The sequence below is a fragment of the Coloeus monedula genome, assembly GCF_965178545.1.
Source record: "Coloeus monedula genome assembly, chromosome: 2".
Taxonomy (NCBI): domain Eukaryota; kingdom Metazoa; phylum Chordata; class Aves; order Passeriformes; family Corvidae; genus Coloeus; species Coloeus monedula.
The window spans coordinates 54,640,610-54,667,560 of NC_138782.1; the positions used below are offsets into that span (position 1 = coordinate 54,640,610).

Sequence of the window (26,951 nt, forward strand, 5' to 3'; positions counted from 1 at the left end):
CCTGAGAAGCTCCTGCTCCTCCTTATCCCAGCTACCTCTGCGTGCTCTCCCCACCGGTGGTTGATGCTGAGTCTTTTTTTCTAATTTAACTCCTGCATGACCGTTCTCTAATTCGGTTCTGTGAAATATTTTTCATAGCCGAAGATGCATCCATGTGCAAAGGAGACGTATCTGAGAGTACATGACTTCTATTCCATCTTACCAGGCTTTCACTGCTTGTGTTTCAAGACAGACAGGGTCCCTGAGAACATAAGATATGACAGTGTGGACCAGCACTTCGAGGTGATGCAGCATACCTACACTTGGGTGGTATCACTCACCAGTCACACTGAATTGAGAGAGAGACCTGGATGCTGCCTCAATAGAGGCAGCTGCCCCTACTGATATTCCTTCCCCTGCATGCCGACAGGATGATTATAAAGCTGCAGCTGATGGCTCTGACTGAAAACCCTGTCCCTAAAAGTGACTAGTTTCTGTCTGGATCACTAAGCTGTTTCAGTTTGTTGCTCAACCACACAATTGCAAGCCTTGACACAAGGAGGGGGGCAGGAGCACACAATTTGAAGTGGAAAAGAAACTGGAAGCCACAAATTTTGGAGCAGTGCGCTCTGAAATTAGCTTAAACCAACCATGAAATCACACTCTTGGGTTGCCTGTCTTTTGTATTCTGCTCTCTCGTTCAGGGCTCATGTTGACTGTCAGATCTGAGACTAGCAAGGAATTCTACCCGATACAAACAATACTGTCAGGAGTCCTGCAGATTTCTTATGGTCTTTCACTGCAGTGCAGAGCATTATCAGCACATGAGGTCATCTGGAGTCCTTTTCAGGAGGTTTTCATGTTGTGCATTTGATCCTCACATTCTTAGCTGGCTTCAATATCTTACACTGAAACATAGTTACGGTTTTTTAGTTTACCTGTAAAGGTATTTGGATAAATGATCTGTTGGAGGTCAGGATGGATGATATGGTGGTATCTTCTGCCTGTATACAGCTGTTCAGGTGATAAAACTGTAGTATCTTACAGCTAAATGGAACAGAATTTTCTTTTGTAAAAGAAAGACATGCAAATTTTTTTCAACTTGCATGTGTAGCACTCTGCTAAGTATTTTGATAGAGTTTTCTTGGATAAGTTTCTAGGATACTTAAGGTTAATGACAAAGCTTTGACAGGATGGTTTTGCTTTATCTTAAACTATGTGGACATGCAAAGGGGGCTTATGGAAAGTGTACCATTGTTTTTTGTTGCCCATCAGACTTCTTCCCCTGTAGTATTCATTTTTCTGAGCTGCAGAACCCATTTTGTTTTGGGCTTTTTTTCCCTCAGAAAAAATTGCAGGAAATCTGAAGAGGTTCAAGTTCCAGCATGCACATCCCTCAATTCTGCTATAGTAAAGAGAACTCTGTCAGCAGATTTCAGCAGCCATCAACATACACTGCTCTCTTGGCAACTTGGGCAGTTGTGGCAATAGCCCAGACTTAACTTTTGACTTCATAGTTGCTGTGAATGATACTAGAAGTCTTGCAGGAAGACTTACTGATGAACCATGGTGTGGGGGACCTGCATTTCAAACTCAGGTTGTGTCAGTGGCTTGTTGTATTTCCTGCTGAGAAATACAGATTTTAAAATATTTGGAAACTGAGTGTTGCCAAAAAGCTAGAGCTGAGATGAACAATTTTTGCGTAACTGCATCCTTCTTGCTGCAGTTTTTAGACCAGTCTGCAAGAGTCCATGGAAGAGTCTGTCCTGTAAAATGCCCCGTAGGAGAGGGGGAAATCATGAAATGATGTTATATTGCCTTCAGTTTTTCCACTTGTCTCCAATTTTCCCATTTATATAAATAATTTCAAAATGGTAGGATATAGAATTGATGATGGCAATATATCTTATGTTCTCTGCAGTATGGCACAGATTTTGTCTCTCTGAAAATAATTAACTGGTCACATAGCTGTTCTGAAACTTGATTTATATAATGAGATGAAACTCAGCCTGTTAGCCAAAAGCAGAATTGAATGACTGTTTATGTGACTGTTCCAGAACTTCTTAACTTTACAGCAGAGTTATTTGGCACTGCTGTAATGAAATCTAAGCAAACCAGGATCCCATAGAACATTCCTTCTGATTATTAATTCTATGATTCCTTGTAATTAGAAACATGGGGGAGAAATATATTGATATAGTCTGTTTTATTGCGGCATGATGTGGTACCAACAAAGACCATTAAAATAGTTAAACTTTGATAACTTGCTACTTACAGTAAGTCTATATATGTTCACAAAGTTTTAACTTTGAAAGTTGTTTTGTTTTCTTGCAGTTTTCACCATTCCATGCAACCATATTGGCCTCTTGCTCCTATGATTTTACTGTAAGGTACAGTATTTTCTCTAACTGGATAAAAACAGAAAGATGATCTGTTTAATGTGGCTTGCAGTAGAAAACAGTTCCAGACTGGACATACTGAATTGCAGTTAATGTTGCTGTCAGATGCTTCATAAGCTATGTTGAAAATGCATGGGCCCTTCACTTAAAGACCAGCTCAGTCACTCTGCTGAGCAATATCTGCTGTGTCAAATGCTTTCTGCAATCCTTTTCACATCACTCTACTGAACATAGTTGTATCCAGCTGTGGTAATGTCTGATAAGAAGGTAATACCCTCTTAAATTAATATAGTTAGGTGAACTCATATGTTTCTGTGACACATTTTTGTTTAGACGTTTTATGAACATAGTTTTTGTCCTACCAGTGTCTGAGAAAGCTTCAGTAGTGTTCCACAGTGTGCATGCTGAAGCTCTTTAGATAGTATTTCTGCAAGTTCCCCTGGCTGCTCAGTATATCTGATACTGCTGAGGGTCTTACAGCACAGTTGTTTTAAAGCTAATTGGAAATCCTAAAGAAGTTTGATTTGATACTGGGATTTCTCCAAGATAGAAAATGTCATAAGTCAAAGCCCTGTGAAGTATTTCTGAATACCTCGATCACATTCTTTCATCTACATTTTAATTTTCTACATGGACTGAATGTAGTAGGCAGTACATCAAGAAATGAGAGAAGCCCTCTTGCCTCTATAAATGACTGCAAAGTTATCCCTCTTGTCCAAATCATCTCAAGTAAATATCACTTCTGGTTGTGTCCTAATTGGTCTGACACCAGACCTAGAGAGGTTCTGTTTCCGAAGGCAAATCTTGCTAATTCTCAGTGCCTGTATCTGTTGCTAAATCATAAATCTATCCAGTCTTCTGCCATAACATCATATAAAGTTGCATTATGAAGTTAACCCATTAAGCACTGAAGTGACTTGATTGTGTTGTCATGCTCTTCCCCTTTTTGGCACTATCTATATATCCTTCAGGTTTGGCACTAATGTGCTTCATGCAGTACTGAAATCTAGTGCAGTTTCTGCTCTGACATTTTTGTATGTGGAAATTGTCAGTAAAGATGGAGAGAGCTACTAGGTCACAAAGTGTTGTGTCTATAAATGCAGAGCTTGAGGACTTCTTCACAAAATTCACTCTAGGCATTATTCTTCTGTCCAAATATTTACTTGTCATGACTAGGACTAGCAGAATTGAAGAGATGAAATAAAGATTTTTGACAGTTTTCTAAAACTGTTTGGTTTGTTACGAGTGAACAAACAACAGAAAAGGCCAGGTGGAAGTCTTTGGAAAAGGTGTCACAAGCAAAATATTCTGTATAATGGAGGAAAATTGTTACCATAAGAATTTGGGAACACCTCTTAAAGAGTATGTTGTACCTCCATCACATATCCTGTACTGTCATTTTACTGGATGCACCATACACTCCACATGCACATACATGCAGAAATCCTGTCATGTATGCACATGCATGTACACCACACACACGTGGATGTGTGGACATGAGTATATACACAACATTCACATACATTTAAATTTAAACGTAAAAGTCCTTGATAAATACATAAAAGCTGGAGGAGAAGTTGGGATTCCAGCACATGACATTAATTATGGATCTTGTTGAATCTACTCAAGGCCTGTGACTTTTTCGCCCCGTTTGATAGGGGGTTTTTGGTTCAGAGAATAGCATGGTATGGCAGTCCTTTAAAAACAGATTCATTGCAGTGTTATTTTAATAGCAGTTTAGTTATGATATTGTTCCTTTATATTCTTCAGTGTGTCTGTTTGAAGCTCAGAATTACCTGCAAGCATTAGTTTATAGTAGACAACAGAACAGAGCATAGTTTTGGAGCAATTCTTTACTGTCAGCACTCTGTAATCTTAAATGTTACAGAAGCTTTATGGTTCACTGGTTTATAGTTCAACCAAACAGCTGCAAATCTTAGCTCAGATTACCAAACTGCCATGTAAGAGACAGGGGCTTTGTTTGTTTCAGGTAGTACAGCTAGTTTGGCACATAATCACAACTGGGTATCTAAAAGAAAAAAGTAGTAGGTTGAAAACAAAGTTAGCAACACTTAGCTTCATCCTTTGCAAATAGTATAACGATTGAATGTGAGCACTGTAGTCAAGCTACTGAAAAGAAACCTAGTTCACATGCCAGCTTCATACTGGGAGCTGAGAAAAAAAGGATGTTGATTCGAACTTGAGTTTTTACATACCTGGATGTAATGATTTTGATTTAATCCCTTTCCGGTAAATGCTTCGTTCAGACAAATTTTCTATACCATTTCCTTACTCTTTGGAAGAGCTCAGAAAAAATGTAGGCTAATTAAAGAGCAGATTGAACACAAATGAATCATTAAAATGGAAATACACAAAGTACTGTAACATTTCCAGAACTGCTTTAGGTCTGCATGCATATTCTTAAACGTTATCTCTGTCAGAATTCAGTTTGGAAGAACATCAGTGTCATCTTTCCTGGAATCACCATTTTGTATTTTTGGACTCTATAAAAAAGAAATCTTGGTGCATTAGTCACAGACGGTGCTCACCAAAATCTAAACAGAAGATCTGATAAATTGTAGAGCTTCATTAGGCTGGTATCAGGCCAGATCTTGAATCATATTCACAGAAGCTTGTCCCTAAGGCAAAAAGGCAATTTTTATTAAAAGTTGTACTATACTGGACATCATCTCTGCAACACACTGTAAAGTAAACCACTATCTCCAGCGCTCTATCACTAAGTTCAGTAACTTAGATCACAAAGAAATCTTACAAAATAGGGCTGATCATAAAATAAACTGGGTTTCACTTCAGGTAGTTATTCTTATTATCCTTGTATTCTTTTTCTCTTTTTTTCTTCAAGGTGAAAAGGTGGGTGTTTCCTCATTTACTCTCTTTTTTTCTTATTTTCCCCAAATGGCAAATGCCCTTCTATACCTGAGTTGCTTCATAACGTTGATAGTTCACTGGAACTGGAATGAAATAATCTCTTCAGAATATTAGTGTGGAAACAGATGTTCCCAGTTAATGCCTGAAGTAACATCGTTGCCCTGATTGGCCTGTATCCAACTACTTGTTGTAGCCCAACACTAAGCTCTACTCTGAGTTTCTAGTTTGCAGGAAGAGCTTTTACAAGTCAGCACAGGAATTAGAGACTAGGAGCAGGGTGGTGAATTGTGTGATACACATGCAGTAAACTAGCACTGAGTTCTTTGTCGCTCTTGAAAGGTTCTTGCCTTTCTACATCCACATGCTACTGTGACTTTTGCCTGCTGTGGTTGTGTGTGAAAGCTAGCATTAGTTGTTGTTGAGTGGGCTTTTGTGGAAAGCAGCCTCTAAACAGCTGATTCACGCCCACCTAAAAACACTATGTATGAAGGCATCTAGTAACCTAAGAGCAGTAGTAAAGTTTTCATGAATAAATATTTATCATAAATATATTTTTCTTACCCAGAAGGACACAGACTTGAGGAGTTGTTCTTCATGCTTCCATACATGCTTTTTCACAGAATTGTTTCCTGAAGTAACTTTTGAACCTATTGAAAACTTAACTAGATTTGACAGGAAACTTGTAGTCTAAATTTACTAAGCTTCTACAAATTTAAGGGAAACGCATGAGCATGCAAGAGAGGGAAACCCCAAGTACTGCCTTAAGGAAGGTAAGAGACGTAGCATGAATTCACCACCTGTCTAATCTTCTTACTGATCTGCCAGCTCCTCATCATGCAGCAACAGGCTGCTGCAGTGCATTGTACAGACACTGGAACCTGAAATGATACTTGCTGCCTCTTTTCTCCCAGCCAGTGGGGAAGGTGCAGGGGCATTTGGTGAGGGTACAGTGGGGGTGAGGACAAGGTAGGACATATGCAGGACAAACAATATTTGGGTTGGTGAAAGTGTTTTGGTAGGGGAGCAGGCTTTTTCTCTTCTCATAATGTCTCATTTAGAATAAGCAGTCCACTTGCAATACATGTGCAGCTTATGAATTGCATGTCAGATACATGTAAAACAAACTGTAGAGAAATGAGGGAAAAGTTATACTTTTAACAATTCCAGTGTTAAAAAGTTTAAGAAAATGCACTCATATAGGTTTTGGGGTGTCTGTGATCAGTGCAGATGTGACTGAAGTTGTGGCTTCATACATGATATGGGTAAAAGTAGCAGTTCTAAGTGACACACCTGTGATTGTACAGGCTGTACCAACCTGTAAGGGACCGTAAAAGCCTATGTGGTTGTCTGGGCCATTTTTTAGTTCATGCTGCTGATTGTGTAGATACACTTAAAACTAAAGTAATGGAAGCACACCTGTTTGTGCTGTGAATGCATCTTTGCTTTGCTGTATAGCCATCCTGCTGTGGTAAACAGTTTCTTAGAAAAATTGCATTACCCTCTCAGTCTGCAGAATGTGATGGAAGTTGACTCTGAAGAAAACAGTGTTGTCACCATGGTGGTTTTGGAAGCTGTGCTATAGACAGTGTTTCTCACTTTGGATTGCAAAGTTGTTATGAGAACCATCATTAATTTTTTACTTAATTAACATGATTAATTAATCATAATTAATTAATTAATTAATTAATGGTTCTCAGTCCTGAGACTGAACATTTTTTTGAGCTTTCACCAGTACTTATTTATATATTTTAAAAAGATACCAAAGCTTCCAGTCAGTCTGTTGAACTCTAACTAAGTTGCAGTACTCTTAACCTCTAAACTGGTTCTGACTTTTTACAGCATGGCTTCATGCAACCACCATATTATCCTACTGTTTTTAAAATTGGTCAGAAAGTCTTTTTAAAGTTTTTATTCATGTAGATCTAAAGTTATCTTCTTTAGTTTTCAGTTATGAGCATCTGTCTTTCAAGAACTAGTAGAGAGCTAATGTGGTATGGAAGGTTAACACTATTACTTAAAACCAGCAAAATTTGTTTCCTTACCTTCTTATAAACAAATGTAGGAGGATGAAAATGCTGAGATGGTCTTTTGCTCCTCTGTCCTGCAAAATAGGTTGTTTATTTTAGATCTCAGGTACTAGGAAAAAATTAAGAGGATTGTTGCTATGGCATAGCCATTGTGCTGATACCACTCTCCTTGTTTATGAGAGAAATAACATCTACATATTAAACAAACTGACCCTGCTAACTCCAGTGTTTGCTGTTTTACCTGAATTGGTTTGAACTTACAGTACTTCCAGTGTAGTTGGTCTGATAATGAGCTGTTCTTGTTAAGTATTGTCACTTTTCCCAATAAGAGCAAGGCAAAGAGACCTCTGTGATTGTTACAGAAGTAGAAAAGCGTATAATTGACCCCTGTGTGAAAATCTGGGCTGTAGAAAATTTGATTACACCTGACAGCCCACAAAATGTGCTGTGCTGTGCAGCCTGTGGACTTTTCTCAGCAGTATATACAACACAAGAAAGAGGAACAAACCTTTGTTTTGTGCCATCATATGGGGTGTTACCCTCTGAAGGTTCTGGGTTTGAATTGTTTTTTTCATGACTGAGGTGTCTTTTACCTATATTTTAATCCCAACTACTCTTACATCTCTCATACTTGCTGTTAATTGCATGAATGGACACTGCATCTATTGGGACAGTAGCTGGGAGAAGTAGAGGACCTCAGAATTGTTATTTTCTAAGTATTTTTTATCAATCGAGGCTCAAAACAAAAATTGCTTTAAAAATATGGACTAGTGGAATTAACTGTGTAATGTAGCTGATCTGTGTAGTACAAATTTGTTACTAAATTATAATATTAAATTCTGTTTTCCAGGAACACAGTCTCAAATTTGAGAATGTGCATGACTGAGATCTCTAAATGAATGTGTAACTTTTATTTAAATAAAGACCACATAGTTAATGATACCAAAACCTGAGAAAAATCATAAATTGTGCTAATATCTTTCAGGGATAAAATTCCCCAGCCATCAAGAAATATAGCAAGAGTATTCTAGCCTACATTTTTTCTTCTCTTTTAATAATGTCCCAACGACTGCTCCTTGCTGCCAACTTTGATCTCAGTTTCTGCAACAGGACACAAAGATGGCTTTGCCCAGTGGGGTTTAATTTATGCAAATCAGCAGATGGCTTTGCAGGAGTATGATTTGTTATGTTTCCTAAGTGGATGAGTTTGCTTTTTTAAATACCCTGGCAGTGACAGATTTGTCAATATCTTGCATTATATTTTTGAAATGGCCTTTCAATTACTTTAACTGTGGTTTGTTTGATTTTTTTTTTTTTTTTCTTTCTCTCCCTCCTTTATCTCTCTATAGATTCTGGGACTTTTCCAAGCCTAATCCTTTGCTGGAAACAGTTGAGCATCATACTGAATTTACATGTGGTCTGGATTTAAGTCTCCACAACCGTGGTCAGGTAAGAGCTGGAATGAATTTACTTTTCACTTGCCTGTTACAGCTACTGTGGTCATGGCTGGGCTGCAGGACTCAGACCCTGAATAAGTCACCCTATTGAAGTAAGCTTCTGGAAGTGAATCTGGCTGAATGCTTATTAAATAAACCTCATTTCAGGTCCATTTTTATTTGTAAAGCAGTTCCTTGCATTGGGTAGGACAGGAGGGCGGGACAGACAAGATTGTAAAATTAGATAACTGAAAGCCACAGTGAGCTCTGGGAAAATGAGGTCTTTTGTTTTGGAAGGAAGAGTAGTGGAGAAGAGTCTAGAATGCTAAGCTGAGATCCAGAGCTTTCTTCCATCTGCTTAAGTTGTCAAGTTAAATATTGGTAGTGTCACACATGATGCCTAGACCTGGTTTGGTGTACTGTTTGGAGGACTAGGGGAAGCTTAATCTGTGGCTGAAATTTAAACCCCTCAGCTATTCATGTGAATAAGTAGAACCTGTTTTATCAGTGGCACTTATTTATGTACTAGTTCTGTAAGGATTCCCCTCTCCTTCTGTTGCTACAGTTGTTTTTATTTTGTAAACAGAGGATTTTTTAATTTTTTTGTAATACGAAGTGTTTTTTTCAGACAAGAAACTCTGAAAAACTGAACTTAATTATTTGCTTTAACATGAGAAAGCCTTTAGTTTTCACACAAAAATTACTGTAATTGTATTAACTGGTCCTAATGCACTATTTAATGTGCCAGAGATATAATTTGTATCTAGATTCTTCTCAAATTCACAATAAAATGAATTTTTTACCCCAGATAAAAATTGTAACATCTGCATTCCAATTCTGTTTGGACAAAGCAAATTAAAACCGTTGCCATTTCTGCTGGTAAAAGGACACAGGAGAAAGGTGTAAGTTTGGCAAAATACTTAGCTTACTTCATGTGGAACCATTCCAGCCAAAATGATAGCTTGATGGGTTTTCTACCTGGTTGGTTTTTCCTTAAATTCTGTTGCTTCAGTGGTGCTGCAATAACTGCTCGCAAGGTCGTTCTGTGAGCCACATAGGGGAATTTGTAAGACTGAAAAAAAGCTTTCAAGGTTCAGATTGTTTTTTATCAGTGCAAGGCAAGAATACTTAAAGGCCAGTTGCTGGGGTTGGAAACTTCATCCCAAGTGATTGCACAGATATGATTTTGTCTGCACTGGGTCCAGAGGGAGCAGCAAGCATAGCATAGCATTTAGGGCTTCAGTCCCACAGCAGTGCACGTGCTGAGCCCAGCTCAGCTTTCCATGAAGCTGATAGGGGTTTTGCATTTGATCTGAATGAAGAGAGAAGATTTTTTTCTTTCATTTTGTATTGAGAATGTGATTACTTTGAGTATAAGCCCATTGCTTCATGGTAGATAATGAATTGAAAGAAAACTGCTGCACATGCACTTGTATGTTGAAAAAAAGGAAAATGATGGTGTGCATACCCATCAACATTAGGACATTTGTGCATTCAGGTATCTTTTTTTCCATGCAGAAATTCTACAAGTCTGATGTTGGACTTAGTGCACGAATCTGTAAATCCAGGGTACATATCCATATTTACTGTGTGCCAATGTGCGTTCCAGACAGAAGTTTGGCATTTGCAACAGCTTTGATATTCCTCTGGTTTTTTCCATTGAGTTGATTTAATGTATTGTGAGGGTTGGATATCACAGCAATGCAAAATGTGAATGTTGTTTTTTTTAAAGAAGTTTAAAAACCTATGATAAAATTAAACTCTCACTAAGTTAAAGAGTGAACACAAGGGAAACATAACCCCCATTTTCAAAGGAAGACCCATGAAACACCATCATGAGTACTTTGATCAGCTCTGAATAGGACATGGATATGTTGGAATGAGTCCAGAGAAAGGCCATGAAGATGCTCAGAGGGCTGAAGCATCTCTCATATAAAGACTGGCTGCGAGAGTTGGGGTTGTTCAGCCTGGAGAAGACAAGGCTTCAGGGAGACCTTGTAGCAGCCTTCCAGTACCTAAAGGGATCCTCCAAGAGAGCTGAAAGGGAACTTTTTAGAAGGACATGTAGTGATAGGACAAGGGGTAATGGCTTCAAACTGAGAGATCATTGAGTTAGGTAGGTATAAGGAAAAAATTCTTTACTGTGAGGGTGATGAGACACTGGAACAGCTTACCCAGATTTGTGGATGGAAGCATTCAAGGCCAGGCTGAAAGGGACTTTGGATAACCTTGTCTAGTGAAAGGTGTCTGGGTGCATGTCAGGGGGCTTAGAACTGGATAATCTTTAAGGTCCCTTCCAGCCCAAACCATTCTATGATTCTATGAACACCTGCTGAATAGTTGCTTCCAGTATGAGCCCTTGGAGTCTTTCCCTGGCTTCTGCATCCATCCAACACAGATTATTTGCTTAAATTTTATGCTGCTGTTCCCAACACGTAGGTTGCCTTTATGTCTGTTCTTTATCAATCTGATGATGAGCTCCATTATTTGTTATCTTCATGTATTTGCATGATTTGTGATTTTCACTGTGTGCTTTATAAGGAGTTACAACTTGAGATTTGAACTGCTTCTCTCCTCGAGGGAGAAAGAGAAGGATCCAGGGAGAATGCCGGGTATTTTACTTATAATGGACAAGCTATTCATTTATACTCAAATTAAGTACCATTCTGGTCATTAACCTTTGCTTTCATTCTTAATGATATTTTTTGTTGTCTAGACAGACTATGTTTTCTTTGGCTTTGCACAATGAACTTCAGCATTTTTGAAGTATTTTTTACATGTCAAGGAAAAAATTATCTGCACTGCTGAAAGTGTTCAGAATAGATACTGTGATTAAGTAGCTAGTAATCTAGGAATTACAAGATATTCCTGTGGAACTGACTGAGCTTTGCACAGAACCCACAGGCAGAGAGTAGGTACATGCAGACAGGCTGGTTCTTGTATTAAGGGAGGCAACATGTGGAGAGAAATCTGATCATAAGGAACGTGAAGAGACCCACTAGTATTAGCTAGATGAAAAAAAACCTCCTTTGTGCTTAATTAAATATTCTAGAATCTATTTTGGATTATCTGCCTCTATGTAAAGCAGGTGTTTTTTGAAAGCTTTGAATTTTAAAAATCAGATGTTTGCTTTGAGGTTTTGTTCCCCACCATAATGTTAGTGCTAGGTTCATAGAAGTTTGAGACAACAAACAAACTTTCAGGTGCATAGAAAAATGTGTAATTTTTCAGTGCAAAGCATTAACAGAAATGATCATCATTATATTCAGGGTATTTCTCTGTTAAACTGCAAGTGCTGATGTGAGAGTTTGCCAGGCATGTTTTCCAGGAGAAAATACAACCAACTCCAGCTTTCAGCCAAAGTAGCCTGGGCACACATGAGAACAGTGACAAGACTGTAAGCACCAAAATCTTTTAAATTTGTGATGATGTGTAATATTAAGAGCTGACCAAATCAGCCAAATTAAGAGTATGCAGTTTTTTAAACCAGGTAGTTCTTTCCAAAGTTTAGGGATAAGAAAAACAACTAAACTTTGCTTCCTTGTATACACACTAGATAAACATAGGATGTATGTAGGGATTAAAATTGGTAATCAGCTATAAAGTATTCCTCGCTTGGGGCTGGTGATGCTAGACCACATAGTGGAGTTGTGCTCTGTAGCTCACTGGATTTCTTACTGCTCTCCTGATATTTACTGTGAATGTTCTAATGAATAAAAATGTAATACTCCTTTAAGACATCTCTTCCTGGGATTTTGCTGTGTTTACATGCATGTTTACATGCTGTAGGTAACTTCCTTTGATATTACTTCTGCAGCTTTATTTAAAAACAGCCTTTTTCTCATGTTGTAGGTTGAATGCCATATGGGAGTCATGAATTAATTTTAAATATCTTTAGGCAATCCATTAATGACACAGATAAAAAGTACAGATCCTGCAAACATTCCCTTCTTGTCTTGATTCTGAAATTATTTCCATAAGTATATAAAGAATAGAAAATACACATGTATCATGAATTTCTTTAAATCGTGGACAAAAAGATACCCAGCCCTTTCTGTTGCAGTTCTAAAACTATTTTGCCTACCACAAATGTAAAAAAACCTGATGCTCTGAATTTCGTCTGAAAATCTTTTTTAGCTACATCTCGCATCTCTTCTGAACTATGTAAAGCAGCCAGTGGAATGTATAAATCACTGTTTTGCATTGATTCAGGCTTTCTGTTGTGCTGCTGAGAACAGGATTAAGTATCTAATGGGAACAAGAGAGAAATCTTTCAATTTCTCTTACGCTTCTGTGCTATAAACAATAGCATTCCTAAACTGCAAGGGTACGTGACTTTCAATGGGACTGATGGCAAGTGGTGTAGTGGCTGAGAGCACTTGGTACGTGAAAAGCCCATGTAGACACCTGTGACGTGCCGGATCAGAACAGGGCTCCACAGTGGACAGTGCTGAGGTGCTCCCTTTGGAAATGTTCAGCTCCAAATGAGTATGAACCTAGTGTCAGTTCTCTAGTTTAAAATCATCTGTTATCTGAGTGCATGCTGAAGTCTAGGTTTTAGAATAACTTGTGTACAGCACAAATAGTGATCACTTAGGATTTGCTTCTATTGTGATTGTGTGTGTTTGAATCATAATTACATTACATATGGGTCTGTGTAAATTGCTATTTCTGTCAACAAGTTTGGGGAGGGTTTTTTTGTTTGGTTGGTTGGTTTGGTTTGTTTGTTTTTTTTCCTCTAATCCTCTGGCTGCACCTCCTTTTTTTCCCAATTCTCCTTCCCATCTGTCTCGGTTTTGAAAGACAGGTGTCTGCTAAGGAAGGCAGAAGCCCCCCTTGAAGTGGCAGATATAACCCTTTTTCCCTCCAAGTTATTATATTTTGAAATCAAGGGCCTTTAGGCAGAGATGTGGGAAATAGGAATAACAGTTCTTTACTATATATATATATATGTATATGTATATAACCAGTCAAACAAAACAACAACAACTATGACAGTAACAGCACACACAAACCCAGTCCCAGCCTTCTCGGCTGTCGGGCCCTTTCCCCTCGGGTGCAGTTCCGCTCGCAGCCGGCAGGGGCGCTGGCGGCTCCCGGTGAGCAGGGCAGGTGCGATGGTTCCCCCGCGGCTGCAGGGGGCGCTCCGGAGCGAGCTCGGGGAGCACGCGGCACCGGTGCCCTGGGATCCCGGGAAGGGATGGGACAAAGGCTTCACAAACCCCTGGGCAGCCGATCCCGGACTCTCAGGAGCAGCAGGCTGGGAACGGCAGGCAGGAGCGGCAGGCTAGAGCGGCAGGGACGAACGCAAATCCCGGGTGGCAGGCGAGATGTATCCAGATGGGAGAACCCCACGGATGCCCAGGCAGGCAGGGCGAGCAGGGCTACAGCGTAGCAAAAGCTCGAAGCAGCAGCAGCGGGGCAGGGCAGCCACAGCTCGGCCTCCAGCAGGGCAGGGAAAGCGGCTTTTGGGGTCCCGGCGTTGTTTCCAGCAGGAAGAGAAGAACGGCCAAAAAGAAAGAAGCAGCAGCTCCTTTCTCTGCAGCTTCTCTCTCCGGACGCTCAGAGCGAACTGCCCCCACACCCAGGTGTAGACAAGAAAGTAGCCAGGCCCGCCCCACTCCCTTTTTGTCTTTCTTAAGTACAGCTATTTGTCCCCTAGCAACATGCATATGGGAGAAAATTCCTTTAACAGAAAAAAAAAAACCCTAAGACTAAACTAAAACCCCAACACCATCCCACCTGATGGGGTCGGGGTGAGTGAGCAGCAGCGTGGTACTCAGTCGCTGGTGCGGATTAAACCATGACACACACAACACCCCATATAATGGAGACAGTGATGGTACCAGTGTGGTACCCGTGGCTCTTGTGCTCTGTGTTACACTTGGCCTTGTGATTCGGCCTTCCTGAACCTCCACTCTCTGCTTTCTAAAGCTGTGGTGTGTCACCATCATGTTGTGCTGAACCGCAGTCTTCTCCTTCCTTGTACCTGGCCAGGGGTAGTTTGAGCTGAGAGGGGATGCCTGCATCAGCCTGTTGATCAGGTGAAACCGATGGTATCCTGCATCACTAAAATTTTAAAGGCTGTAATGTCTTATTAGTAGGAGGAAGGCCATAGCCAAACTGTGTACCCTTGAGCTTCATGCCCTGAAGGGAACTTGAAATCTAGTTCTAAATTCCTCTAGCTTTACGGAGTAATTTTTGTTCATTGTCAAGTTTTGGTGTGCAGGTTTGTTCTGCTCCTTGTTTTCTTTGTGCAGCTTTTGCAGTGTGCTCCATTAGCTGTGCCAACACACGAAGCAGAAGGGACAGGAGGGGCTGCAGAAATTGGCTTAACCAGTATAGCCAAATATAAATGCAGATGGTGTCTTTAGTAAGGCTGTTTGGCTATGTATTTTGCTGTTCATTTAAATTAATTGCGGACACTCAAGAGGCCCAGGAATGTTGATTGTTCCATATAAAAGTGGAGTTAGTTACATCTTGTGGAAATGTACAGAAAAAAATACTTTCTCTGCTTTTTTCTTTTGATGGCTTGCTCTTATCTGTTACACTTAATTACAAGGACCTGATAGCTTCCACCCAGCTGTTGTGGCTATCCCACTGCTATAATTATAACACTATTTGTACTTCACTTTAGTGTCTCCTTATGCTCCTTCTCTAGGATGCTACTAAAGTTATGCAGTTTCTTTGATTCTTTGAGATAAAAAGAACCTACTTACCTAATTCCAGAGTGCATTTTTTCCAGAAAATACCAGATTTCACCAGCTGCAAGTGTTAAACCAATCTGAACACCTTATTGAGTTGGAGGGGCTAAAAGAAGGTGATATTTCTTACTGGTGCTTCTGGTATGTCTTTCCCAAACTGTGAAAATTAAACTTTCACTGTGTAAGTCAAAGCTAGCCACTCATGAGTAATGGTCACTCTTTGCATTATCAGCAAAAGTCTCTTGGTGTTTGGAAAGGTTTCTGTCAGGCATCACAATTCTATAAAAGCTGCAAGTGTATGGAGAGGAAAATCAATTTTGTTACTGAAGTACTGGGAAGGGTGGGAGGCAGTAGTTTCTTACTCAGTAAATGTGTTGCTTTTGCACTGTATTTGGTGCAGTGGCTTACAAATACTTGCTATTTCTGTGAGCCCTATCTTTTAGTCAGTGTAGTGGAATATGTTTCTCTCCTGCATGACCAATAAATGTTTGAGAAGTCCCAGTGAATTGCCCTAGTGAAGCTCATAGTAAGACAACAGGATTTTGCAGCTGTTACTGTTTGGCTTATGATTGTTCGTGGTTACATCCCAAAAGGAAGGAACTTCACTCTGAGCTGAAGGATGAAAGATTGGATAGGGTCACTGGAAAACACAGTCTTCACTGATGTAAATTGACTGCATTTGGGGTCACCAAGGTCAGTATCAGCACAGAAAGGCATTTTGCAGTTCCAGTGTATCTTGTACAGAACTTAAAATTGACTTACCAATTAAGCCAGTTCTTGAAAGACCGAGGTGATGTCTTTCTCCTAATTTTTAGAGGACGGAGGAATTGGTAGAAAATCTGTGGAGATTTCAAAGACTTTTCTCTAACCTGCAACTCACGTCTCTGTTTCCTTTACAACTTACAACTTATTTTACTGAAATGCACACTTGGAAGACTTGCATTTAGAAATGTGTGGCATGACTTCCAAGTCGTCTTCCCATTGCCCATGTCAGAGCAACAGAACAAATGTTGAGACAGCTCTCTGCTTCTTAGGTTAGTTCTTTGTGACATATCTTTGCAATATGAAAAATAATACCCCTGAAGTCTTTTACCTTTTTTTTTCCTTAAGAAAGAAATGAATTTTTTAAGCAGTATTTGGAACATCTGTTTCTGATAACTCTAGTTTGAACCTAGATCTTTATAAGAAGTTCTGCTCTGGGGTTTGTTTCATTATTTCCAGTGTCTTTACTGGAAATAATAATTAAATCAAGGTGGGGTTTTTTTTGAAAGTAGATTTAAAATAATATTGGTGTTGCTGCAAATTGAAAATAGAAAGTTTTATTTGCAAATAAAACTTCCACTCCTGTGTAAAGGTTGCATCGTGCAGTTCACTCTGGCAACTGCTAAGCAAACAGGCCACAGAAGTGGTCTACATTTTCTAGAAGAAAATAGGTATTGAATGAATTTAAACTCATGCATGATCCATTATGCACTTGACCAGTTAGTTTCAATGTTCACCTGTGAAAATAATCTGATGACTAGCAAACCTGATAGCTTGCTTTATCTTCACTTAATCTCCATCCCACATGCTTAGAGGATGTTCAGGATCCCTCAAAAATATGTAATGATGATATAAATAGACCATTAAATTCTCTTTGAGGAGACACAGAAGATAAGAAACTAAAAGAGGAAGGGACACACAACTAATGGGAGTCAAGAACTGAATATTTTTTCTGCTGTCTCTTCTACAGAAAAAAAAAGACAGGTCTCGTTTGAAAATGGGATGGGGAAAAGCTGAGAAATGGGTCTCTCTCAGGCACATTTATATATTATTATGTGATTCATTATGAGCACTCTGGAAGCTCAGTGGCACCAAGATAGTTCAGGAGATATTAATCTAGAGAGGGCTGTACTTTGTTATGGTTAAACCCTTTCATAAAGGGTAATTGAACTCATAAGTTTTTAGTTGTTCTTTTGAATATATTTAATCTTGATTAGGGCTTGCAGATTTATTGTGCCTTCAAGTACTGAATAAAAAAGTTAGTAGCTAACTTGGGAGTTTTTTCTTGTTCTCTTGCTTCTTCTGAACAGTAAAGAGGCAGAATGTCATGCAGGTAATTGCACTAGACTGAATGGATTGCCCTCGGGTGCTGGAAAAGGTCTAAGTCTATTGCAAGGCAAAATGATTGTGATGAATGGGAAACAGAGGGCCTGTCAAGGGAGTAAATCAGTTAGTGAGTCAATGGAAATGGCTCTGATAAGTGAATGGATGTCTGTATTAAATCAGTTGGTGGAAAACATTGTTACACTCTGGGACAAGGATAAACATTTCAATAAAATACAGGATAGATGTTTTAGTTGAGTTGAACTATGATTTTCTAGTCAAGCAATTAGCTTTCTAGATTATTGCAGTTTTTTGTTTGTTTGCTTGCTTTTTGGCTTTACTTGAACAGAAATACAGTGATCCCCACTTCTTGTGCTTGCTTTTGTATCTTTGCTGGCAGATAAATTGGCATGATATTTATTCTGCAGTAGTAACAGTATAGTACCTTTAGTGTATATGCTAGTACCACAACTTTGCTACTGAAATAAAAGCATTAAAGGCAAGTAATAAATGTCATTTTGTTAGACTGCCTTTGTTCCATGTAGCTTTAGTTGCAGTGAAAATTACCAGGCTTAGAATGCTTCTTCTATGTGCGTTATTTCTTGATGTAGTTTACCAGTCAGTGCGACAGAAAATATTCTTGTTTTACAGTTAGGCTCTAGTTATTCTCCTTTTCTCTGCATAGTTAATAGTTAAAAGTTGCTATGGTAAAACTGCATTATGCAGTTACAAGAGTATTCATAAATGATAACAGAAGTTGCATGGCATACAAAAATATGCCATGCAAAGTAGTCAATATTATAAGGATATTGCAATTTATGCAGTTCTTCGCAACTGAAATAAACTGTCCTCTATTCTACTGGCATGTCAGTTAAAAAAAGAAAAAAAATCATGTACCCACTAAAAACTGAAATGAGTGAGATTTTTTTGAATCTCAGAGTAAAATTTGTCCCCAGTACAGCAGACAATTTTTACAGGAGGACAAACTTCCATCCCGTCATGTTCCTAATGGCAGGGACTTTTATCAGATATGCAAATAAAGCATGAGTCCATTTTCAGTTTTCCTTTGTCTTCATCCCACCACAGGAGGATTTTCTCCACCTGTCAGTAACATCATCTCATTAATCAAGATACAAACTTGAGGATCTTACACTTTTTTGTATGCTTTATTTATTTGCTGTGGTGTGCTGGATGAGCCCTCATCCCAACGAAATTTCTACTTCTATTTTAATATTTAAATTAAGTAACATTTAGTTTATTTAAAAAAAGGCTAAAGAGCTTTAAAGTATGTATTACAAATGGTCATATGTCACATGAGAACTGACATTTCTAAATACTTTTAAAGCATTTATATTCAATATCCCGCATTCCCCTTTTCTGGGGGAAGGCACATAACTGTCATAAGACCACTGTATAAGACAGGTCACAAGATAAAAGGCAAAGTGCAAGGAGAAGACATTTTGTAAACTGATGCAGTTGCTGCATGAACAGGTCCTTCTCTTTATCTTAGGATTCATCTTAGTCGTTTGTATTTGAGGCCGTGACAATCTCTGAGCTACTGCAAAGGGGCACGTGGCACTCTCCATCAGTGAATGCTGGCTGCTGCACTCTTTGCTTACAGTTGCCCCCTTTCTCTGGCAGTCTTGGCTGTATTTTGGAGAAAGTATGAAGAAATGGAAATGCTATTTCATTTTTTAATGTTCTTCATGCTGCAGTGTCCCAGTTTCCTATAGATACCCCTTTGCTGTACTTTGCATGTGTATTTTTCATCATGGTTTCTGATATCAGTATTCCATTATAGACTTCCTGCTGCACAGGAGAACTTGATTGACTGTTACTTACTGTAGCTTTTGTTTTCCTCTTGTTGGCTGGCTATGTTTTCTCCTTTCATGTGGTATCATTAAATCAGTGAGTTGGGCATCTTATCGCAAGTGATCCTATTCAACTCTTTTAATATCCCCTGTTTATTTTTAGTGTTGCTAGATTAAATGGTTCTATAACTATATTTGTTCAGAGGCAGTTTCAGGGATGCTAATTACATTGATAACAGGTGGGAATTCCCATGGGATTTTTTCCAAATGTTATTTCTGTTTCTTGTTTCTTTACAAAAGTAGAAAGTATTGCCTGTAGAACATTGATCTATAGCTGTGGAGAATAGTAAAAAAAACCTGAAGTTTATGTGATTGCCAGTTTCTACACAGCATTTAGTGGAAAACGCAAATTTTCTTTTTGGTATGATTTGGGAGACTGCAATGCAGCAGAACATTATGCTACAGAAAGCTCTATTATGTCGTATGAATAGACAGACATATTGTCAAGAGTTTTTTTGACCCATTTAGATGTATATGGAAAGCACTTCAAATAACTAAGCAGAACCAGCTAAGGAAGCAATAAAAATGAATAATAGTGCAGTATAGTAAACACAAAATGGGCTAATTATAGTCTGAAATCAAATACTGTCATTGGATTTCCAAATTTTTAGTGTGCAGCTGTTCATTCTGGCTCTAGAAGAGAACAGGAATTGTAGTCTGCAGCAGAAGGAAGCTTGTTGTGCAGAGGATCCAATACTGTATCTTTTGTGATCCCAACTGGAAATGACATTGTAAAGATAATGCAATATGGATTCAGCCAGATTTACTGGCATTTATTTGTGGACCTCATCAGCTTTTTCTCTTTAGCTCTCCTCTTTCTTCTTCTGTTTGCCTTAGTTCTTGCCTCCCACAATACTTTGTGAATATATATGATAGGTCATCTTCTTGAGTAATTGTCAGTGTGGTTAACCCTGTCACTTTGTTACAGACTCTAAAGTGCATTTTGAATTAATTTTCAAACCTAAAGCATTCTGTAGTCTTTTTCCTTGTATTCTTGTTATTTGTTAAAATCTTTTAACACTATAGACTTATGTTAACCTTCTGGTTTAAAGTTCAAGCCCTCATCTAGGATAGAGCTTGGGACATTGAATTCAAAAAAGTTTCAGTTATACTCGAATCAGTCTCTGTGTTTATAATATGCCTTTGCCACAAGTGGCACCACTTCTTATCAGACTAGTGGGGTCTAGATAGTCCTTGAAGCAACGCTACAGCCCCCAGATCTCAATGCTCAGCAAATACACATCTCTCTTCTCAACAATAGACAGTGATCTTGTAGCTTATCAAGTGTGAGACTGAAATTCTGGCTTAATTCTTCAGGAAACCTCCTGTATAATTTTGTTCAACGTTTATGGTTTTCCATTCCTCAGCACTAGATGTTAGGAAAATGTCTATAACAAATTTCTGTACCTGCAAGTGTAAGAAAGTTGTTCAGATCTGGTCATGAAGTGTTTCAGTATTATGGTAAAAAGATCCTGAGACTCTATAAAGAGAATAAACACGACGAGGTCTGGACTTCTGTGTCCCCTTCCTTAATTTAATTTTCAGTTATATTCTTTTGCCTATTTTGAATAGGCGAAACCCAAAGGTTTCCCTGCTTCCCTCATGGGGAGTATGAAAAATAGGAGGTTGTTAATTTTCACATTTCTCAGTAAAGTTTAAAAAAACCAAACCAAAACCAATTTCATTATTGCGTAATTTTGAAGCACTGTCAGAGTACTAACTGGTATTAAATCCACAATATGCGTTAAGTTCCCTGTGGTTTTTGTAAAAATGACACTTTTGAAGGATCTAAATAGATTCTGTTTGCTTTATAGGTGGTGGACTGTGCTTGGGACGAACTAGTCAAGATCTATACTCCATCATGTCTGGCAGTTCCTGTTTAGAAGAGAAGATGATCTGACACATCAGGAACCTTTCTCTCTTCCCCTACAACCAGACTTGTGCTAAAGTGTCAACAGTGTCACTAATCTCAGTGTCTCTTTATAAGTAAAACTGCTTGAATGGAGTGTTGTGCACTTGAACACGTGGAGCCTTTTGGGCTTGGTTTACTGTACAGGTAGTACTTGAACTAGCAAAATGTTCCACAGCTGCTCAATGGCTGAAGAGTGGCGTAGCAGATATCAGTGCTGTCTTCAGAGTTGAATCACCAACATGAGTTTGTGATCTGTCTGGCTAATAATGAGAGCAGAGGCCTGAATCATCTTGTTCCTTATAAAGATTAAAAGTAACTGGCAGTGTATTTTGATGTAATGTCACTGTAGAAAAGAAAAGAAAGGAAAGGAAGAGAAAATAAAGGCTTTTTACTGTAAAGTACTGTAATGTCAACTGAAGTTTGTATCACCAGGATGCATTTATATGTTTTGCTGTGAGTCACGTTGCATTATTTTCTTTTGCAATATGATGAATACTCTTGATCGACAGTAAATGTCATAGTTAATAGCCAGCTAATATGTTTGACCTTTTTGATTGCCGCTTCACAAAGATATTAAAGATTATTTTCATATATTTTTCCTTTAGAGCTCTTTGAATAAAACAGTTGATGAAGTTATGTAGAAAGACACTCTGATAATAGAGAAAATGGTTATGGAAAAATGAAATATACACAAAACTAATTGGTTCACAATCCCCAAGATTTAGAGATAGGGCAACCATCTCTTCTATTAGATTTGTCTTCTATTTTCACTCAAAAAGTTTTTCCAAGAAATAGAAGAGGAATGTGGCCATATATCCAGTGTTTCTGGACCTCTGACAGCCTGGCCAAAGTGAGAAGTGGTGTCCAGACCAGTTGAACATATATACATGCAGATTAATGGCATGATGTAAGCGTAGCAGATCCAGCCACCATGGCCAAACTATTGCAGTTACTAGAATATGCACAACATGTTCTAGGTATGTTGAATATTTTGCATTCCCAGTTTGACCCCTCAGCCCACATGCTGGTACTTCCATCTAAGTTTTCTGGGGCAACTAGAGATGTTCACTTGTTATGTTTCTCCAGACACCTTTGAATAGTGTTTTAGGATCCAACTGTGATAGTACTGCAGCACTCATTGGTGTATGTTAGCCTTCTCTCCTGGTTTCCTGCTAGCCTTTTTTTTTTACCTTCTTAAAGCTGTCTCCCTTCTGCTGTTAACCCATCTCAACTATCATTACCATCGAAAGACTCTTTACAGGTTGGGTCTTTGCAGATCTCTGGTCAGGTTTTCATAGTCTGCTGTTAATAAATGCTCTACCCTTCTGGGTTGCAGCACTTGTAGATCAACCAATAGCAGACACTGCTGGATCTGCTGGATGCTTTGAAGCAATGAAGGAAAGAATTCAGCTGAGCTAAGACCTCCAAGCTGCAAGGAAAGAATGATTGTTCTGTCTTGGAGAAAGAGCCAGGGAACTAACATGTTGCCACAGGGAGACATGCATATATTGATGTGGTGTATAGGGCAGGACAGGAAGAAACTTTCTTCTACAACATGATAATTTGGATCCCAATAGGATCTTGTATTTTTCGTGGTCAATGCAAACTGCCCACAGATTGATGTCTTTTTGAGCTGCATTAATAACAAAAAATAGATTTTATCTTTTTTTATGACAGTGTGCTGTACCAAATCCCAAACATTTACTGCACTTTAATTCTGTGTGCTGAGGAATAATGTAGAATAAAGCTGTGCTGCATGCAGCTTTCAGCAGTACCATGGGCCATGAAATCTAATTTTAGGCATTAAAATTGATTATTTCAACTTCAATAGTTCTTCCACTCCTGTTTTATCTCCCTCTTCTGCTTCGATTACAAGTTACTTGTCTAAGTGGAACATTTTGGTGGCAGGTGTGTATTTTATATGCCCATTTCTGGGGGGACACAGGGAGTGGGATATTCCAGAATGCTGCCATAGCCTATCAGTTGGAAGGGCAAGTTTAGAAAACCTAGCGCAGGGGGAAAAATTAGGAATTCTGAACATGCACACTCAGCACATGGGTTAAATCTTCCCTCAACTGCCTTCTCTCCCCTCATGTCCTGGTTAGCTTCAGTGCTGAGGGTTGCTGTATCCGGATTTAATTCTCTTGAAAGATGAGCACATCCAGAAGATGCACATAGTAAATAAAAACTGTGGCCTTTAATCTTCCTGTGTGATCTTTAAATGATGAGAATGTGCTGTAATATTTCTGCACTGTAACAAAAGAAACAATTTGGCAATAGTTGTTGCTGATTCTTAATTCTCAGGGAATATTTGCTATAGTTGTTTTGAAGAAATACATCTTATTTTATGACCAAAATACTAGCTTCCAATCTTTTTTTTTCATTTAGTGAAATGGTTAACAACAACAATCTAAAAGATGTAATGTGTTCTACTTTCAAACTTGCTCCTGTGAAAGATTTTGTTTTATTGAAGTCTGGATTTCTGTTTGGTTCAAGAAACATACTGATTAATCAAGTTCTAAAGGCGTGGATTGTTGTTCTGTAATGCTATTAAATTAATTGCACACAGTATGTTTGGCTATACTCTTGTGTTCACTTTCCCAGTTAAGAAATGTTGTTCAAAAAGTAAATGCAGTGAAAGATACTGTGAGTATTTTCTAAGAAGAGTATCATAATCATGGTTTATTTCATGTATGAATACTGGGTGATGGTCACATTTTTACCTTGTACCAGTAAAGACCATACTTTATGCAACTTTTCCTAGCTGTGTGTCCCACCAGATCTTCATTTTCATAAAGGAAAGCTATTTTAAATTATTCTTTGTGTCTGCTTGTGCAGAGTATGTGTCAGTGATGAAGTGATCTCTTTCTTCTAGCCAAGTACAGGGCTGGCCTCAAATTTTGCTGTGTAAGCAGAGTGTACTGTGCCTTTCAGTAGTACTGCTCAGCTGTGCTCAGGGTCATGGGATGGGGAATGGATACAACTCTGCACAATTCTTCCCTGATAAACCTCATGGTTGCATTAGACTCTAATTAAAGCAAATTTTCCATTACACTTTTTATGGAGATCTTTACCATTTTCATCCAAGAAGCCATTATAAAAAAACTATGCCCTTAGGAAGACGCCAATTTGCTGCAGATATTTTTTCCTCTCACCCGTGTCATTGTACCTAGGTTAAATGCAGAACTAAGCATAATTTCCATCAAAGGATGAGAGTTAAGGTGTCATAATCATCTCATAAGGGTAAGGAGCCACAGAGCCATTCATTGCTATGCTCTGTGCCCCACTGCCAGGCCAAAACTCTTCAAGAGAGTCAACATATGTGAGCAGCCACTGTTCCCTCTGGACACAAGAACAGCCAGTGTGGGGCAAGTACCTGCACTGCAGTGTCACCTCTGATGATGGCTCCGTGTCGCTTTATTCAGTTCCTCCCCAGTGAAGAGCAGAACACTTTTTCTGACTGTGGAGTGGTGGAGAGACAGTGGGAGACTAGTACTGAACCTGGCCTCAGTCCATGTTGAGAAAGGGGTGGTTTGGCAAGGGACAACAGCTTCCCCTCCACCTCCCTTTCCTGTCTATAGACAAGACTAAAATTAGGAGTACCATGAGAGATATTGCAAGAGAAGCTGCCCTTACAGCACAGGTGAGTTCCAAAAGATAGGATTTGGTACTTGAACACTTGACTTTCCAAACTGGGTATTGGTGCAACCTTTCCTTGAGCTCTCCATTCAGTTCTGGGCTCCACAAGGTAAGAAGGCTGTGAAGGTCCTTGAATGCATCCAGAAGCATACCTCAAAGCTGTTGAAAGGGCTGGAAGGCATGTCCTGTGAGGAGAGGCTGAGGGCTTTGGGCTTGTTTAGTTTGGAACAAAGCAGACTGAGGGGCAACGTCATCCCTATCCACTTGCCCTCCTCGGGAAACAGTAGAAAGTGAAGTGCTGATCTCTTCTCCTTGGGATTCAGTGATAAGATGCATGGGAATGGTTCGAAGATGCACCAGAGGAGGTTTAGACTGGACATTAGGAAACATTTCTTTACCAAGCAGGCATTCAAACACTGGAACAGGCTTCCTGGAGAGGTGGTCAATGTCCCAAGCTCGTCAGTGTTAAAGAGGCATTTGGAGAATGCCCTTAACAAAATTATTTAAGTTTTGGTCAGCCCTGAATTGGTCAGGCACTTGGACTAGGATGATCATTCTACATTCCTTACAAGTGAAAGAGTCTATTAAAATTTTTATGTTTCTGGTACATTTGTTTCTCTGTTTCAGTCAGGAAAATATTTAGCCTCCAAAGCAGTTTTGCAGCCTGATACTCTGCAATGTCAGAAATTCACTTCTCTAGTGATAATTTCACTGCTGAGGTGACAAAATTGTTTCTGCCAGAGGATACACTCAGGCATAGTCCAAATTACTACAGTATTTCCAGAAAGCACAGTTTGATTTTTTTTCCATCTGCACTTACTTGGCAGAAGGAGTTTGGGTTTTTTCTCCCATATGCAAACACTGTCAAGGTGATCCACACGTTCCTTTAAATTGTGTTGCATGTGGGCTTGGGGTGAGTCCAAATAGAGGCTGATGTAAATGTATTGGCACATTTCTTCAGTGTGTTCTGCAGCCAGACTTGGTCTCCAGTACCTATGGTTTCCTTTCCTGCATTACCAGTTTTCATCTTCAGGCACTCATACTTAATGAGTACCTCATTTCGTTTTGAAAACCTTGCCCTGTCTCCTTTACCCTGCCTGTCCTGATGAGAGAAATTGAACATGTATGATGTTGAAAGAAGACTCAAGATTATAAGGCAGCTCTGAATAAAAGAATCAAAGTTTTTCCTTCCCTTGTCTTGTCTGACACTGCAGGAGACTGGTAGAGAGGACTGGCTGCCCGAGAGAACTGCTTTTGCTTTGCCTTTTACTTAGTCGATACGGTCTATTGCCCTCTCCTGTTAAAACCTTCATCTGGAAAGCCGAGAGAAGCGATCAGCTGATTTAAACTTTACCAGGCTTTGAAACATCGATTTTGAAAGCTGTGTCGCTACCAGTTTTTAGTGACTTCTCAAGGCAAGTTCCTCTGCTAGAACCCGGTTCTCCCTGCTTTTCTTAACAGCGGTTCCCGTCTCTCTGCCGTTGGGAGCCTGAGAAGGGGCTCTCTTGGACGAGCCGCGGGCGGCCGGGTACCCGACGCTGCGAAGCGGCGGGGCTGTGGGAGGGATGCTGCCGGAAGGCTCGATAGATACTTCTTCCCGGGGGGCCGTAGACTTTTGGGAAGTAGGAAAAGCGGTACTCCCTGCTTGAGAACGCGCGGGCCTGCACTGATCTCCCCGCTCCGGGAGATGCGGGCTTTCCCGCGGCTCTTCCACGTTATTTTCGGGTCGGTGGTACTCCGTCGCGGGCGCCCCGCGGCTCTCCCCCGCGTGGAAAGCACCTCGGTGGCCGCTCCCGCTGCCCGTTTTCCAGCACCCGACCGGGGTCGGGAGGGCTGGCGGACGGCGGGGGGGCTTCCCTTTCCCGCTGAGCCGGGCGTCCTCCGGGGGACACCGCGAGGCGAACCTGGAAACACGGGGGGCGGGGGGATGTGGGACACCTACAGCAGCGACGCAGATACTCTGGGGATGGCGTGGGGACACACCGGGGGCGGGGAGGGGACGCGGAGAGG

The 26,951-nt window shown here is 39.7% G+C and overlaps 1 protein-coding gene across 1 annotated transcript in view; it reads left to right on the forward strand.

Moving 5' to 3' along the window:
* Positions 1-23,870, forward strand: part of PEX7 (peroxisomal biogenesis factor 7) — a 44,363-nt gene extending 20,493 nt beyond the window's left edge. The window contains exons 8-10 of the mRNA XM_082303021.1: positions 2,314-2,369; positions 8,644-8,743; positions 21,205-23,870. Coding sequence (XP_082159147.1) covers positions 2,314-2,369; positions 8,644-8,743; positions 21,205-21,273 — 225 coding nt within the window. The 3' untranslated portion in view covers positions 21,274-23,870. The remainder of the gene's footprint in view (positions 1-2,313; positions 2,370-8,643; positions 8,744-21,204) is intronic.
* The last annotated feature ends 3,081 nt before the right edge of the window (positions 23,871-26,951 follow it).